The sequence below is a fragment of the Pan paniscus genome, chromosome 4, assembly GCF_029289425.2.
Source record: "Pan paniscus chromosome 4, NHGRI_mPanPan1-v2.0_pri, whole genome shotgun sequence".
In the NCBI taxonomy this organism is placed as follows: Eukaryota; Metazoa; Chordata; class Mammalia; order Primates; family Hominidae; genus Pan; species Pan paniscus.
The window spans coordinates 131325956-131342411 of NC_073253.2; the positions used below are offsets into that span (position 1 = coordinate 131325956).

General features: G+C 48.9%; 1 protein-coding gene across 2 annotated transcripts in view; it reads left to right on the forward strand.

Annotated features, from left to right (window-relative positions):
• TGFBI (transforming growth factor beta induced) overlaps positions 1-16456 on the forward strand; it is a 55379-nt gene that overhangs the window by 30388 nt on the left and 8535 nt on the right. For both annotated transcript variants that reach the window (XM_055112711.2, XM_003829252.5), the window contains exons 3-10: positions 5203-5267; positions 7474-7634; positions 7990-8154; positions 8413-8559; positions 10578-10719; positions 14076-14288; positions 15112-15249; positions 15885-16030. In XM_055112711.2, the coding sequence (XP_054968686.1) occupies positions 7569-7634; positions 7990-8154; positions 8413-8559; positions 10578-10719; positions 14076-14288; positions 15112-15249; positions 15885-16030 (1017 nt within the window). In that variant the 5' untranslated portion in view covers positions 5203-5267; positions 7474-7568. The remainder of the gene's footprint in view (positions 1-5202; positions 5268-7473; positions 7635-7989; positions 8155-8412; positions 8560-10577; positions 10720-14075; positions 14289-15111; positions 15250-15884; positions 16031-16456) is intronic.

Here is a 16456-nt window from a genome sequence, read left to right on the forward strand (position 1 = left end):
TGGATTCTTCCCTACAGCCTCTGTGAGGAATGCAGCCTTTGATTTTTAACCCCATAAGGCCGATTTCTGACTCTAGCCTCTGGAATTGTAAGATAATTTGCATATGATCTCAAGCCACTAAATTTGTGGTAATTTGTCACAGAAAGCAATGGGAAGCCAACACAGGCCTTATTTGTTGAGTTATAGATGCATTTTTCTGTATTTCAATGTACTTTTATCAATGGTCTCATGTAGGGCATTGCTTTCAATGAAGATATTAACATAGCTTCAACTTTAAGGTTTATACCTGGAGTTTCTTTAGAAGCTTCACAACTGACCACTTAGTAAACAGTAAGCATCTGTTAAGTGCTTCTCATATGTAAGTTCATTCAATTCTCACAATCACACTATAAGATAAATATGATTATTAGCCCATTTACAGATGAGGAGACAGGCTCAAAAGACTTTTATGCAACCTGGTCAAAGTCATTCACTGGTAAGCTGAGGAGGTCTGTCCACTTCCCTTTGCTGCCCCCAGGGGGTATCAAGCCTGGCAGTTAGTGTCAGTGACTTGGGAGGTGAACAAGTGAGCAGACCTGTAGGACCTGGCTAAACTGCCCCAGGTCTCTGTCTACAGCCTCAAACCTGTGGCTGTGGGTCCCAGAGACAAGGCCTCCTCAGCATCAGAGAAGGATGCCTTTGTCTCAGGGTCATCAACCTTCTCCAGGTTGCTCACCCCCTGCTGTAAAGGGGATCCCCAAGACCGCTCATCAGACAAGGAGCTTGGGAACTGAGGAGACACAGTCAGCCTCCAGGAGTGCCCAAAATGCCCTCACATGCTGCATACAGATTGCCACAAATAAAGTACATCCACATTCTGAAGACTCTGTCCTCATCACCAACCATGCTGGCCCCTGGTGAGGGCTGTAGTGGTTGAGGCCTTTGTTGGTAGACAGTAGGTTAAAGCAAGCCATGATTTTCTATTGGGAGGCTTCAGAATCAGCTCAGCTGTGTTTCCAAGACCAGGAGGGCAGAAAGCAAACCATCCCAGGCAAGCAGTCCATGGGCCATGTCAGATGTCTAGACGTTATGGGTCTGTGTTTGCTCTGCCATTCCTCTCGGAAACTATGATGCCCTGTGTGGTTTACCTTCAGTCACAGGTGACTGGCCTACAGGGCCATTCCTTGCTCCAACGACTTCTCGAGTATAATTAATCCCCAGGCATTTACGGCCAGAGCAGCCGGCCAAATCCGTGAAGTGCAGTGGTTGTTTTAAATTATATTAACTTCTTGGAAACTTAGGGAGAGAAATCTCAGTACTTCTCTCTATCCAATCTTGAGTAAAAATGTTAGAAGGGACTGGTGGAGAGCCTCCCAGACATCCCTACACATAGACTTTGGGTTGACATTATCTCTTTGCACCCTTCTTGAAACTTTCTTCTAAATTAGGTGCCTTCCCTAATTTAGGCACCTTCCCAGTACTAGTCTGTGACCTGTTAGGAACCAGGCCACACAGCAGGAGTTGAGTGGCAGGGAGTGAGCATTACTGCCTGAGCTCTGCCTCCTGTCAGATCAGCAGTGGCATTAGATTCTCATAGCAGTCCGAATACTATTGTGAACTGTGCATGTAAGGGATCCAGCTTGTGTGCTCCTTATGAGAATCTAATGCCTGATGGTCTGAGATGGAAGAGTTTCATACCAAAACCACCCCTTCCCCCTGCCACCATCTGGGGAAATATTGTCTACCATGAAACTGATCCCTGGTGCCAAAAAAGGTTGGGGACCGCTGTCCTAAGGGATCTGCTTTTTCTGACCTGAGGTTTTTCTTTATTAGACTGTGTCTGGCTGAGGAGAAGCCTGAAGCCTTTAATCAGAACAGCTTTGGCTGATGAGATTAGATTCAGAAACCAACAGATTGGTCTTTTCTATGCAGGGAAGCGTAGGAACTGGGGGGCTATGGCTGGGAAGCCCCCTATTGTTTCCATCCTTTCATATGTTCATCCTGGAGGAATGGCATCAGACCCATGCCTCTGTGATTGCTCCCAGCCCATCCAACCACAGCATCTGTGTTCTGCCTAGGACCAGGGCCAGGGAGCGTGGCACACTGAGCTGAGTATAAGGAGAGTGGAGCAGGCCACTGCCAGCCCAGAAAATTTTGGTCAAAGTTGCCTGAAATCTTCTCAGCCTTCGATTCACAGCTGCTCTCTGCTGCTCTGGGGCCATGCAGACCAGTTCAGAAAAGAGTTAATTTGTTGGGGCAGTTGGAGGCAGGTGGACTGCCAGCTTTGACACCTTCCCAGCCCACAGGCTGCTGCACTGGGGCTGAAGGCGTGGCTAACCCCTGCACACCTAGAGAGTGACAGAGATGCCAGACTGGGCAGCAGGAAGGCAAGAGGATTAAGAGAGAGCTTCCTGGCTGAAAGCCACACTCGGTTAACCAGGAAAAAGCCCTTGGCACGAGAAGACTCAGTGGCCTGAGGGACTGAGCCTTGGTTGTGGGGCATGTGCTGCATAAGCCATCCATGTGTGACAGTAGAGTGTAGTCCAGCCACTGTGGGACATGGGTGCTGAAAGACCACATGGAGAGGAACAGTGAGTGCTGACAAGGGCTAGCCTTGATCACTTTGGAGACACCCCCTGTGTCTTCTAGATGTCAGACTTTCCAAATCTGTCTGCTATCCTCCAAATGTGCATTTTCAAGAGCAATGGAAAAAGGATTGGACTTGATGGAATGCAGCAAGAGTCCTAGGTCTGTTACTACCTACCTATGACCTTAAGAAACTCCTTCACCCCTCAGAACCCTTACAGCTTTCTTTCTGATTCTATCCTGAGTTACTCTACTCCAAGCTGAGACTTTTCTGCTTAGATCTATCCCTTCCTCCCAAACCCCCAACCTCCATTTCTCCTGGTGTCTTTCTTTACCACCCCTCAGCATACACACACACCTAGCCACAGGAACCAATGAGTTAATATTTGAGGAGTTGGTTTTCTTTTGTCCTCAATGAAATCCTGGTGAGGCCACTTGAGCTGTTCAGCTCCCTTGCGGTATTTTGGGGATGGAACTCAGAAGCCAACAATATAGAAAAAGAGTCTTTGGCCAGCTTGCCCAGGGGCTCCATGCCATAGAGAGTACTGCACCCGTGTGCACAGGGGGCCCTGACATGAGGACTTTGAGGATAACACTATTCCTCCAACTCTGCTTCAGCATCTCCATGGATTTTCACACAGACACTTTAGGAAAGAAACTAAGTTTGGGGGGATTTGACCTAATCCCACATCCCAGCCCCAGTAATACAGCCCTGGAATTTATCACAGAAAGCCTAGAATCCCATGCATATCCCATGCATATGCATCCCTAGTCCTATGGGTTCAAGGCTTGGAGCTCTCCCTGGATTTAGCTGGGAAAAGTTGGCAGACAGTTCTTCACTGTCTTCTAGAAATATGGACTAGAATCGTGAGTGTGAGATTGCAAGTAACTTTTAAAATCATCTAGTTTAACTTCACCCCATTTCATAGACCAAGAAACTGAGACCAGAGAGAGAAATGGACTTTCAAGTTCACCCTGCTAGTTACTGATGGATCACAAGTCAAATCTCCTGATTCTAGCACTGTTTCTCTTACACCACACCACCTTTGAAAGTGTGTCAATCAAATCTTACTTTAGTTGCAGAGGATGACTTTAGTTTCTGAAGATAAAATTGTGAGTCAATCAAGATCAGTCCCAAGACAATAGCCTGTTTAGCCCTTATAAGTTCAGGGATGAAAGGTTAGAAAGAAACAGGATGGAAGGAGGACTGGAGAAAAAAACAAAAGAGGAAGGAAGGAGGAGGAAGCAAACAGGAAAAAAAAAGAATGTGCATAGCTTGTCACTCCTCAGTCATTTCCTGGGAGCCCATTTCTAGCAAAGTGACAGCTGCAACTCCCTGGCCACCTGAGCATCTTAGCTGATCTGTCTCTGAAACACCCCCTGGAGAACAGATGAATCAGGCTTCATCTTCGCTTAACTAAGTCTTCCCTGAGACGACTCCACTTAAATGAACAAGAGCAGGATTTCCTGGGCACACTGAGAGCACCTTCCAGAGGCCCCTCCAGAGCCCTAAAGCCTGTATTTCTTCCAGTCGGCCTGTTTCTTTCCTGGTGATGTCATTAAACGTCCTTTGAGAGTCCCACAGTGAGCAGTTCTGCGGTAAAACCCGCTGCAATTAAAGTCTGAGTCCTTTCCTGTCTCAAAGGGCATATTCATATAGAAGAAAGGAAAGGGAAGGACTGGCTGTTTGCATTTGGTTCCAGGCCTGTTGAGTAGAGGTCGTGCCCACTCCACCGAAGGTACAGGGTAGCCTTCAGCAGAACCTGGGGATTTGGTTTTAAGCAAGTCTTTCTTAGGTGTGGGCTTTCAGAACACTTCCTTCCTTGCAATATTATTTGAAATTCTCAGTGTTTTAGGCGTCCCCAGAATATTGGTTCGTTAAAGCTGTGTATTTCAGATCTCCAGACAGTGGTCACTGTTTGTATATTTTCAATTTCAAACCAGAAAACAAAAGTTCTTATTGATTACTTTTTTTATTTAAAAAATAAAAAGTAAGTATCTTCGTAAGAGGAGCTTTGTTTTAATTTTAAAGTTTAAAATTTGATTGTGAAGACAGAGAAAAACTTGATGATTGTATATATATTCCCCTCTTTGGCTATTCAATCAGAGAACTAGAAAATCATGAGAGATTTAATGACCACTGCCTGATACACATATGTGTTTTACAGATGAGGAAACTGAGACCCAGAGAGATGATGAAATTGGCTGAGGATGGCCCAGCTGGTCAGTGACAGACTCATAGCCAGAGCTGGTGCAGGGCTCTTTCTATTCCTTCCTGTTCCCTTTCAGGAACACTCACCATCGGCTTTCCTGTGAATAATGTTGAGATAAAATCCTTGGTGCATTATGTTTTCTAGTCACAACACTGACTAGGCTGCCAGAGTCCTCTGTTCTCCCAGTTGGTTGGCTATAGGTGTTGGCAGCCGCCAGGAGCATTCTACAGAGCAGAGGAGGAGTGAGACTCTCCTTGCTCAGGAAAGGCAGACCTATGACTTAGCAAATGACTTCTAAGAGGAGAGTGTTTCACCCACCATTCCTCTTCCTTGGCTGTGGTGGCAACTTAGTGGAGAGGGGCCAGATGACCTGTGAGGAACAGTGAAGCCCTGCCTAACACAATGTATGGTTGTCTTGTTACAGAGTCATCAGCTACGAGTGCTGTCCTGGATATGAAAAGGTCCCTGGGGAGAAGGGCTGTCCAGCAGGTGAATGAATCCTCCGGGCCTTGCCTGTTGGTGTGGGTGGAAGGGAATGGTGGGAGTGAGGAGTACCCACATAAAAGGCAGCAGAGTGTGAATGGGGGCAGTGGCACAAGGACATGGCATTCTCCCCACTTGCCCACTGGCCCCAGGCTCTATGCGAGGGGCTGAGGAATGGAAGCTGGAAACAGTGCATTTCCTGAGCTGCTCCTCCTGGCCTCCTTACCACACTGGTGGAGTAGACTCCAACTGTGGCCTGTCCATGCCCTTCCCAGCAGGCACAGGCTCAGGCTCAGGCTCTTGGCCTCTGCCTCTGGCTGGGAGTGATTCTAAACACATCCAGCAGGGTCAGCCTGATAGCCCATCAGTTTCCGATCAGCTCTGCTAGAGAGCCGATGGGATGTGGGAGGAGGGGGTCACTGGTGGGGTGGCAACCCCAAGCCGTCCCCATCTCCCTCTGTGTCTAAACTTGGCCCTTTGGAGTTCGGTAGGGAGAAGAGCCATAGGCCAGGTGGGCTCACCCAGAGTCAGCAGAGAGTCCCACAAATGGTTGCACTGGGCGAAAGACAGCATGGCACCTGTGAATTTTATTAGAGCCTTTCTTTTAGTGCTACACACAAGTGACTGCACAGGGGAGTTAGTATTTTGTTTTAATTTTGAAATAGAGTCATCTTTTGGTATCTGCGGGGGATTGATTCTAGGACCCATTCTAGGATGCCATATCCTCAGATGTTCAAGTCCCTGATATAAAGTGGTATAGTATTTGCATGTAATCTATGCATATTCTTCCATATACTTTAAATCATCTCAAGATTACTTATAATACCAAATATAATGTAAATCCTATGTAAATAGTTGTTATACCCTCTTTTAAATTTTTGTATTATCTTTTATTGTATTTCAAAAAATATTTTTGGTCCATGTTTAGTTGAATCTGTGGGTGAAGAACCCACAGATATGAAGGGCCAACTGTATTGGCTATTTTTTAAGTTAAGAATGTGAGACTGAGGCCAGGTGCAGTGGCTCATGCCTTTGATTCCAGCACTTTGGGAGGCCAAGGGGGGAGGATCACCTGAGCCGAGAATTTGAGACCAGCAGCCCGTGCAACATAGTGAGACCTTGTCTCTTAAAGATTGTGAGACTGGGCTGGGCGCGGTGGCTCACGCCTGTAATCCTAGCACTTTGGGAGGCCAAGGCAGGGATCAACTGAGGTCAGGAGTTTGAGATCAGCCTGGCTAACATAGTGAAACTCTGTCTCTACTAAAAATACAAAAAAATTAGCTGGGTGTGGTGGTGGGCGCCTATAATCCCAGCTACTCAGGAGGCTGAGGCAGGAGAATCGCTTGTATCCAGGAGGCGGAGGTTGCAGTGAGCCGAGATAGGGCCGTTGCACTCCAGCCTGGGCAAGAAGAGCAAAACTCCATCTCAAAAATAAATAAATAAATAAATAAATCGTAAGACTGAGACATAACAGGAAGGAGGGCAATTTGGTTGGTTCCAAGGTTCCTAGAGTATGTGATGGGAGAGGTTGGTGCGGGTGGGGCCATGGAGGTACTGACTCAAGTGGAGGTACAGGTGGGGAAATGGGATGGGAAAAGAAGATTGACCTTCGAAGGGGAGCTCAACCTCTGAACCCTAATTTCAGACCCTTCAAAATGAATATTAAGCTCATTTTGGTCTAAGAAACAAAAAACAAATGAACATGAAACTCATTTTGGTCTTATAAGGTCTGAGAAACCCCTTCTAAACTTCAAGCTGCTTTAAGAAATAACATTTTATTACCTGCAAATACACACAGTACTTTGGAGATTTATAATAGTCTCTTATTCTAATAGAAGCCATTAGGGAACCAGTTTCAATAAACAGGTAAATCTGTAAGACTAGTTTGTAATTAGGATATCTGTTTTCAGTGTCAATTCCTGCCTCTGTTATCTAAATGTCTGGGAACAAGAGCTGTGCTCTGCTGTGTTTAAAATGATTAAAAATCACCAATTAGTTGAGTTCACATAGACAGGCATTTGACTTATTGAGTTGTTTTAAGAAGACTATAACAAGCCTTAAGCCCCCCAGAAACAGCCTGTCTTTGGGCTTTCCCACATGCCTCCTCGTCCTCTCCACCTGTAGATGTACCATGCTCTCTGGCAGAGAAGGGAGGGTGTGGTTGGGCTGGACCCCCAGAGTCCATCCCTCCTTCTGTCTTCTGCTCCTGCAGCCCTACCACTCTCAAACCTTTACGAGACCCTGGGAGTCGTTGGATCCACCACCACTCAGCTGTACACGGACCGCACGGAGAAGCTGAGGCCTGAGATGGAGGGGCCCGGCAGCTTCACCATCTTCGCCCCTAGCAACGAGGCCTGGGCCTCCTTGCCAGCTGTGAGATGACCTCCATCTGCCCGGGGGACTCTTATGGGGAACTGCCTTACTTCCCCGAGGGGTGGGCATGATGAATGGGAGTCTGCAGTCATTTCCTACTGTTTCAGGAAGCTTTTTCCTTAACCCCTTAGAAAAGGCTGTGGAACTTGAGCTAAAATATGTCTTACCAGGTTGCGTCTAATGCCCCCTGTGCCCTACTGGGCAGAAAGACTTGGGTGCTTCCTGAGGAGGGATCCTTGGCAGAAGAGAGGCCTGGGCTCACGAGGGCTGAGAACATGTTTCCCAGAGTTGCAAGGACCCATCTCTTAAACACAGAGTCTGCAGCCCCTAACTGACACCCTGTCCTTCCTCCTAGGAAGTGCTGGACTCCCTGGTCAGCAATGTCAACATTGAGCTGCTCAATGCCCTCCGCTACCATATGGTGGGCAGGCGAGTCCTGACTGATGAGCTGAAACACGGCATGACCCTCACCTCTATGTACCAGAATTCCAACATCCAGATCCACCACTATCCTAATGGGGTAGGGGATCCCCAGCCATACTGCATGGCCCTTGGTGCATAAGGAATCCACTTCTGTTCCATGTGTGGGCTGGTTTCTGGGGTTTAAGCTGTAGACAACCCACCCTCTTTGTGCCTGCTTCTCCTTGGGCCCTCTATTCCACAGCTTGTGGAACCCACATTCTGCTACTGTGTTTGAAAACACTGTTTTCTCCTCCCGGGGCTTTGGGACTATGCCTCTGTTGTGTTGACTGCTCATCCTTGCTGCTTCTCTGGGCAGATTGTAACTGTGAACTGTGCCCGACTGCTGAAAGCCGACCACCATGCAACCAACGGGGTGGTGCACCTCATCGATAAGGTCATCTCCACCATCACCAACAACATCCAGCAGATCATTGAGATCGAGGACACCTTTGAGACCCTTCGGGTAAGGGACTGCCCTGGGTGGAGGCCCAGGCTTGGGACACATTGCCTCCCAAGAGGGGCCTAGCAGCAACTCTTCTGCAGGAGAGGTAGAGGATGGCTCCTGTAGGGGAACATAGAGCAGGTTCCCCTGAATGCCCTTGAACATGGAGAATCCATTGACCAGACATTCAGCTTGACCTAACCTGTGAAATTCTCCATCTTCTTTATAAAGTGTTCCCTTCCTTGCCTCCCCTGGAAAGGTCAGTGGTGTCTGGCCGCAGCAGCACAGGGTCCTCTGAGCCCTGGACCTGCACTGTGGCTTCCAGAGGTGGCAGTTCCCACATGGGGTACTAGAATAAATGGCCTATCAGGCTGTGTGTGCTTTGGGATCACATGTCCCCACCCTAGGACCCTGGTTCCAACCATACCCATGTTCTCTTGGAGCCCAGAACAGCAGAGAAGCCACCAGTGTGGACACAGAAGTCAAGGGTCTGATTTCCAGCCTGGCTTCTGACTGCTCTGGGGCCGCAGGAATACGGTTCCTTCCCCAATGCCCAGCAGGCATTTGTCTTACAACTGGAGGGGAAGGCATGTTCCTCTTGGCAAGGGCTGCTCAGGAGGAAGTGGAGGCAGGCTGCCCTGTCAGGGTTTTTGCCTTGATTCAAGGAGAACTTCCTAACCACAAAGGATACAAGTGGGAGTGAGGCGGACCCTCCCTAGAGATCTCCAACACAGAGAGACAAACATGCTGGGGCCGGCTGGCACTGACAGGCCTCGCAAGTGCAGATGCCTGTTAGCTGGGAGCCTCGCTGTCTAAGCTCCTCTCCCATGCTTTTCTTCTGGGTTGCTCGAAGGACAGGGGTCTGCAAGAAAATGATGTTCCCACATAGTTGGCAGCACATGAACAGCAATTGATCCCTTTGCATCACCTCCTCTTACTATTTAGATTTGGTAAATATTTCTTCCTTCCCTCTTCTGACCCTCCATTTTGCCGATCTTTCCTTCTTATAACACATACTTACTAGGTACCTGCTACTTCCCGGGTGGGCCTACGTGCCAGGAGTATAGAGGTGAACAAGGAAGGCAAAGTTCTATTCTCAGTAGAGCTAATATTCTATCTGGAGAGAGACAACAAACAAATCAACAAGGTAGCCAGGGGCTGTGATAATTTATGTCAAGTGGGCAGGTAAATAGGGAGTGACAGTAGTGCAGGGAGGATTGGAAAGTCAGGGAGTTCTCTCTGGAGGAGGTGGCTTTTGATCTGCAGCCTAAAGGATGAGAATGGGTCCATTATACAAAATGCTGGGGCAAGAGCACACCCAGTAGAGGGGAGAGCAATAGCAAAGGCTCAGGGCAGGAAGGGCAAGGGAGAGGCCAGTGGGTGAGGTCACATGTGAAGGGCATACAATGGGCAAAGACAAGGCCAGGGTGGCCAGGCCCAATCCTCCAGGACTTGCAGACCTGGGAAAGAGTCCATCTCCATCCTGGGAGCAGCAGGAAACCACTCAGGCCTTTAGAAGATCCTTCTGGCAGCTGTGTAGAGAATGGGTGGTGTGATCCTTCCATGCATGGGCTCATGTACGTGATTACCAATAACTGTTGAGTGACAGTGTGAGGAGGGCTGCAAGCCATGAGTGTAGGCACAGCAGACAGACTCACCTTTGTCTGGCGGTGAGATGGGGTGGGAAGTGTGCCAAGTTGACCTCCCAAAGAAATGATATTTTAGTGGAAGAATGAATAGAATCAGAGAAGCAAAGAAAGAGGGAAGAGCAGAGAGGACAGCAGGGACAAGGACTTGGGGGCAGGAAGAGGAAAGGCAGGTTAAGGACATGAAAGATGGCCAGGCTGGCTGGAGCTCAGGCCCAGCAAGGCCCCCTGGGGGCCATGGTCATGGGTGAGCTTGGGTTTGGCTTCTGTTTTCGTCTTGGGCTTCTGTAAAAGCCTCGAGCCCTTGCGGGGAACCAGTGAAGCTGTGTGTGCATCTTCTGTGGGGAATGCCAGAGTCTTCAGGGAGCACTCCATCTTCTCTCCTCCCCACAGGCTGCTGTGGCTGCATCAGGGCTCAACACGATGCTTGAAGGTAACGGCCAGTACACGCTTTTGGCCCCGACCAATGAGGCCTTCGAGAAGATCCCTAGTGAGACTTTGAACCGTATCCTGGGCGACCCAGAAGCCCTGAGAGGTGAGCATCCTTTGGCTCCTGCTGCTGCCTCATTTGTGCAGCTAGACTGAGCCCAAGACCTGCTCTGGTCCAAGATGAACATACCACGTGCCATGAGGTGACCCTCAGGATATCCACTGCAGCCATGGGCTGGGGTCATCCTGTCCTGTTACTTCAGCTAACCGTGTCTCTAGCAGCCACACTACTCTGAGGGCTGACTACAGAATCCAGCAGCTTTTGTCTGGGACAGCTGGACTGAAGAGAGGCATAGCTGCAGACCCATAGCTGGCCCTGGCCAGAAACAGGGAGAGTGAAAGGCTGGAATGGCCAAGGCCAGAGCAAGGCTAATAGGTAGAGCAACAGCTTACAGGTGTGGGGGTGGCAGATACTGGCACCCTTGAAATGGATTCCTCATGCCCACTCTTCACTATTCTTCTCTGTGGCTAGGGGTCTTATGGATAAACCAAAATTACAGTTAAAAACCAGCCATAGGCCAGGCACAGTGACTCACGCCTTTAATATCAGCACTTTGGGAGGACAAGGTGGGCGGATCACCTGAGATCTGGAATTTGAGACCAGCCTGGCCAACATGGCGAAACCCCATCTCTACTAAAAATACAAAAATTAGCTGGGCATGGTGGTGAGCACCTGTAATCCCAGTTACCCAGGGGCTGAGGCAGGAGAACCACTTGAACCCAGGAGGTGGAGGTTGCAGTGAGCCAAGCTTGCACCACTGCACTCCAGCCTGGGTGACACAGCGACACTCCGTCTCAAGAAAAAAAAAAAAACAGTTATAATAGTCAGCTTTTGACTCTCCATTTCAGATTTCGTCATGCCCTCCTCAATGAGCTGCTAAGTTAGGCAGTGCATTGATTATTGCTGCAGGAGAGGGAAGGAAGGAGCTAACGTGTTTTCACGTGTTTTCCTTTTGGAGATGAGAAAGGAGGACTCTGCCTTCCCCCTAGCCTGCCCCTTTCTACTCCAGGACCTCTGAAAGGCCATGAGCACAAAGCTGCTGCCTGAGTCCCCTGAAATGCAGGGTACGCCCCAGGTCTCTGATGCACCCCACCACACTTTTCCTCTCAAACATATTCCAGGATCACTTGATTTCTTTTGAATCTATTTAAACCCACTGTGTCAATGTGCTATATAAAATGTCTAATGCATTTCAGACACCCTATACATTTAAAGTGTTCTCCTTCTATCTGTGCAGGGATGGGAAAGGGCATATTTCTGAAAGCACAGATGGGAAGACGGGATTTGTTCCGTGTCCAGGTGATTATGGTACCTCTATGTGCCTGGCTGGCACTGGGGACAGAGGCCATGAAAATGAATACAGCACAGCCTTTGCCTCCAAGGAACTTAAGACCTAGTAGAAATGGCAGGCTTTAAAACAAGTTGTTGGGATCTGATTTGGTGACTGCAATGACAGAGATACTCACAGCACAAAATGGGGAATAAGGGCAGGCGTTGGGATACACATAGCCTCAAGGGGCCCAAAGGCTTTTAGAACTGTATTCCCTATTAAAACATGATTTGTACAGAGCACATTCTTTGCTTTGGAGACCTCAGAACTCCTTACTATAGGCCGGGCATGGTTATAATCCCAGCACTTTGGGAAGCCAAGGCGGGCAGATCACTTGAGGCTGAGAGTTCAAGACCAGCCTGGCCAACATGGTAAAACCCCATCTCTACTAAAAATACAAAAATTAGCTGGGTGTGGTGGTGGCCACCTGTAATCCCAGCTACTCAGGAGGCTGAGGTAGGAGAATCACTTGAACCTGGGAGGCAGAAGTTGCAATAAGCCCAGATCATGCCACTGCACTCCAGCCTGGGCAACAAAGCTAGACTCTCTCAAAAGAAAAAAACAAAACAAAACAAAACAAAACAAAAAAAACTCCTTATTATAAACTGTAAGAAAAAAAAGGCCCCTACTTCGTCCCTTTTGCAAATCTGCCTTTTCCTACTCACTAACCAGCTGGTTCAGAGCAAGGACACTCTGTTTGGTGCCATGGCTGCAGACTGGAAGGAAGAGGTCCTTGCCCCACACCCAACAGTCTCCTGCTGTTACCGGCAGGTTGGCAGGCAGGCAGACGAGAAGCAGCCAGGGCTGGTGGTGTGTCCAGTTTGAAGACTAGTTTCCAGCCCTGGCCCTGCTCACCCTCCAAGTGGCCCTGGCAGGTTCCTCTACCACATCGTGGACTTCACCTTCCTTCTCTTAAGAAGCTCAATCCCCAAGGCCTCATTCCCATAGGCCTTCTCACCCTTTTTCTTTCCCTCTGGCTGAATGTGGCCAGCACGGGCTTCCAAGGCCATCAACTCGTCTGCAGCAGCCCCATGCCTTGCAGGGCCTCAGAGCTTCCTCCTGCCTATGACAGTGTGGTTTTGGTTCCCACACTTGGGATCAGATTGAAACTCGCCTCCGTGGTGAGAATATGGGACATAGAGCCTCGGTGACCTTGGTGAGCAGCAGTCCAGGCCACCTGCTCAGCCTGGGGTGGGGGTGGGGCTCCTCCTCCTTGACTGGTCCTTGCATTTGCCTCCGTCCAGCCTGTCTGGGCTCTCCGAGGCAATGGAGACCAGCAGGAGTCACGATGGGTCAGGAGCCCCCTTTGGGCCTCAGCCCTGCCCTGCCCCCTAAAGTAGCACTTGAATAAGCAAATAAATTATTATACTTACTATTTATGGGTGTGGTGAATGGGATGGCAAAGGCCAAGTCTTACTGATCACCAAACCTTAAGATATATCCTGGCAGCTAGTAGACCCTTGGGCTAAATGAACAGAAAACTGGACAAATAAAGTGTACAAATAACTCAAAACTGTCATTTGTACACTTTTCATCTTTTCCTACTACAGTTTACATTTTTATAAAGGTGAGTAGATTTCTAAAATCCCGTGGTAGGCTCTCTTGAGTTTTTCTTGTATCCCTGAAGTTCAGCTACAAATAAGCTAATCACTAACATTTGTTGAGCATTTACTCTGTTGTCAGGCCCTGTGCCGAGTGCTTTAGGTTCAGAATTTCATGTCATCCCCACAGCAGCCCTAGGAGATGAATGCAATTCTTATGTCCACTTGACTGATAAGGAAGTTGAGGTTCAAAGAGGCTAAATGACTCTCCCAGGGTCCCACAGCTTGAAAGTGGCCACAGGGCCCCAGCTGGTTTTCTAGGGCAGCAGGCAGAAGGCGAGGAGGATCTGGGCCCTGTGGTGCCCCAGCCTCATCTGAGGGTCCTCATCTGAGGGTCCTCATCTGAGGGTCCTCATCTGAGGGTCCTCATCTGAAAGAACAGGATCCTCACAGCATGGGCAGGCTGCAAGTGGTCCCTGAGGTCATCCTGGAGTGGACCCTGACTTGACCTGAGCCTGTTTGGACCCCAGACCTGCTGAACAACCACATCTTGAAGTCAGCTATGTGTGCTGAAGCCATCGTTGCGGGGCTGTCTGTGGAGACCCTGGAGGGCACGACACTGGAGGTGGGCTGCAGCGGGGACATGCTCACTATCAACGGGAAGGCGATCATCTCCAATAAAGACATCCTAGCCACCAACGGGGTGATCCACTACATTGATGAGCTACTCATCCCAGACTCAGGTAGGCCAGGCCTCCGGGGGCCTTGGCCCTGCCTGGCCCACCATCCCTTCTGCCATCCTTTGTGGCGGGGGAGGGGAAATTCAGAGATCTTTGGGCGACTTCCCTGCCTGGACCCAGCTCACAGCTTCTCGGCCACTGCAAATGTGTGGGTTGTGACCAGACTGATGCGTCTTGAGCTTCAGGCTTGCAAGTGCAGTGGAGAGGCAGTGGGGAGCTATTGAAGGGGTCTGGGGACAGACTCAATCACAGAGGCCTTTCAGAAGATCTGCCTGCTGTGCATGGCCAAAGAGGGCCATTTGCTGACCTCAGAGCATGTGCTTTCTCAGTAGTGCCCAAGCTGTCCCATGGTCACTGACCCAGTTAGAATGACTGAATGGACTTTGGCTTGTGTCTCATTAGGAATCCTAGCCCCATTCTAGTCTTCCAGTGAGATCTGTCCATGAGTGAAGGAATCTCACAGGAAAAAACAAAATGCTTCTATGGGTGTGGTTGCTGGCCTTATCTACACCACAGAAGCCATCACGCAGACTGTCTTTCTTCCCATTGTTAGAATGTGCCCTGACCAAGCAGCCCACAGGGCCTGGGACAGAGGCTGATCTCTGCCTAACTGAGCTCACCTCTCCTCCCTCTCCTCCTGACTGGTTAGATTTTCTAGGTGACTGTTCCCCTGATGACACAAGCCCGCTGGGCCCCAGCAGTGTTTAGAGGGGTTGTTGACTCACGAGATGACATTCCTGCTGATGTGTGTCATGCCCTGGGGTGGATGAATGATAAATGAAAACAGCGCTTTTAACTTTTGAACCCACTTTCTCCTTCCTTGTAGCCAAGACACTATTTGAATTGGCTGCAGAGTCTGATGTGTCCACAGCCATTGACCTTTTCAGACAAGCCGGCCTCAGCAATCATCTCTCTGGAAGTGAGCGGTTGACCCTCCTGGCTCCCCTGAATTCTGTATTCAAAGGTAACATGGGGAAATCATCCCTGTTAAATTGTCCCTGGAGGCAGCTTCCCCACCCCTGTCACCTCCACAACACTCTCCGATTTACAGCACCCCATGGGACATTAGAACTTCCACTCAGCTCAACCAAAAGCAGATGTGACTTCAGCAGAAACTTCAGAGGCTCTGTTGTTTCATTAGGCAGTGCAGAGAACGCCTTTGGGGAGCCGTTCCTCAGAACTCAAGACTTGACATCTGGGAGGCAGCCGTTCCTCAGAACTCAAGACTTGACATCTGGGAGAGCAGAGCATTCCCTTGCCTTTGTATTTGCAGGGTCACTTGCCAATGTATAGTCAAGAGGTCAGAGTGAGGGTACAGCTGAGCTGCAGCCCCAGGAAGGCAGAGAAGGGGGCCAAGTTGTGTGCGTGCCTGCCCTTCCCTCTTAGGGCAAAACTCCAAACACCCTTGATTATCTGGATCTTCTTTAATTCTCCATAGAAGATACCAGATGTTAAGGAATATTGGCAGCTTCACTTGGTTTCTCAATCCCTGTTTCCAAACTCAAGGAGGGATGGGCTTTTTCACTGTATTTATCTCTCATCACTCTCTTCATTGCAGGAGCACATCTCTCTGGACCTAACCATCACCCTTTCTTGTAGATGGAACCCCTCCAATTGATGCCCATACAAGGAATTTGCTTCGGAACCACATAATTAAAGACCAGCTGGCCTCTAAGTATCTGTACCATGGACAGACCCTGGAAACTCTGGGCAGCAAAAAACTGAGAGTTTTTGTTTATCGTAATGTAAGTTCTGGGTCCTAAATCATGCTCCTGGGAAGCTCCTTACTGTGGGACTTGTATTAGTGTAAAAAAAAAATGTCCTCAATAAGCAGGAGTTTGCATGAGAACTGGTTGCTGACAAGGAAGGAAATAATTTCTGGAAAATATAGATAACAAAATGAGATCCTGCAGAAGGATTGGAATCTCTTTTTCTGGAGGCCTTTGAGAATAAACCACACAATTATCCAACCTGTATTGTGAAGGAATAAGTCCTTCTTGAATTCAGGAATTAACACCTGGGAGGAGGGATGGAGTTCAGACTCTTTCTGAGCTTATGAGAAGAGAAGCCCCCTAAACTAAAATACAGCCCTCCTTGGTCCAAAAGGTGCCTTTTCTCTTCTGCTGTATCTTCTTTGTTTTCAAACCCAACAGTTACCCTGGAAATCAAAA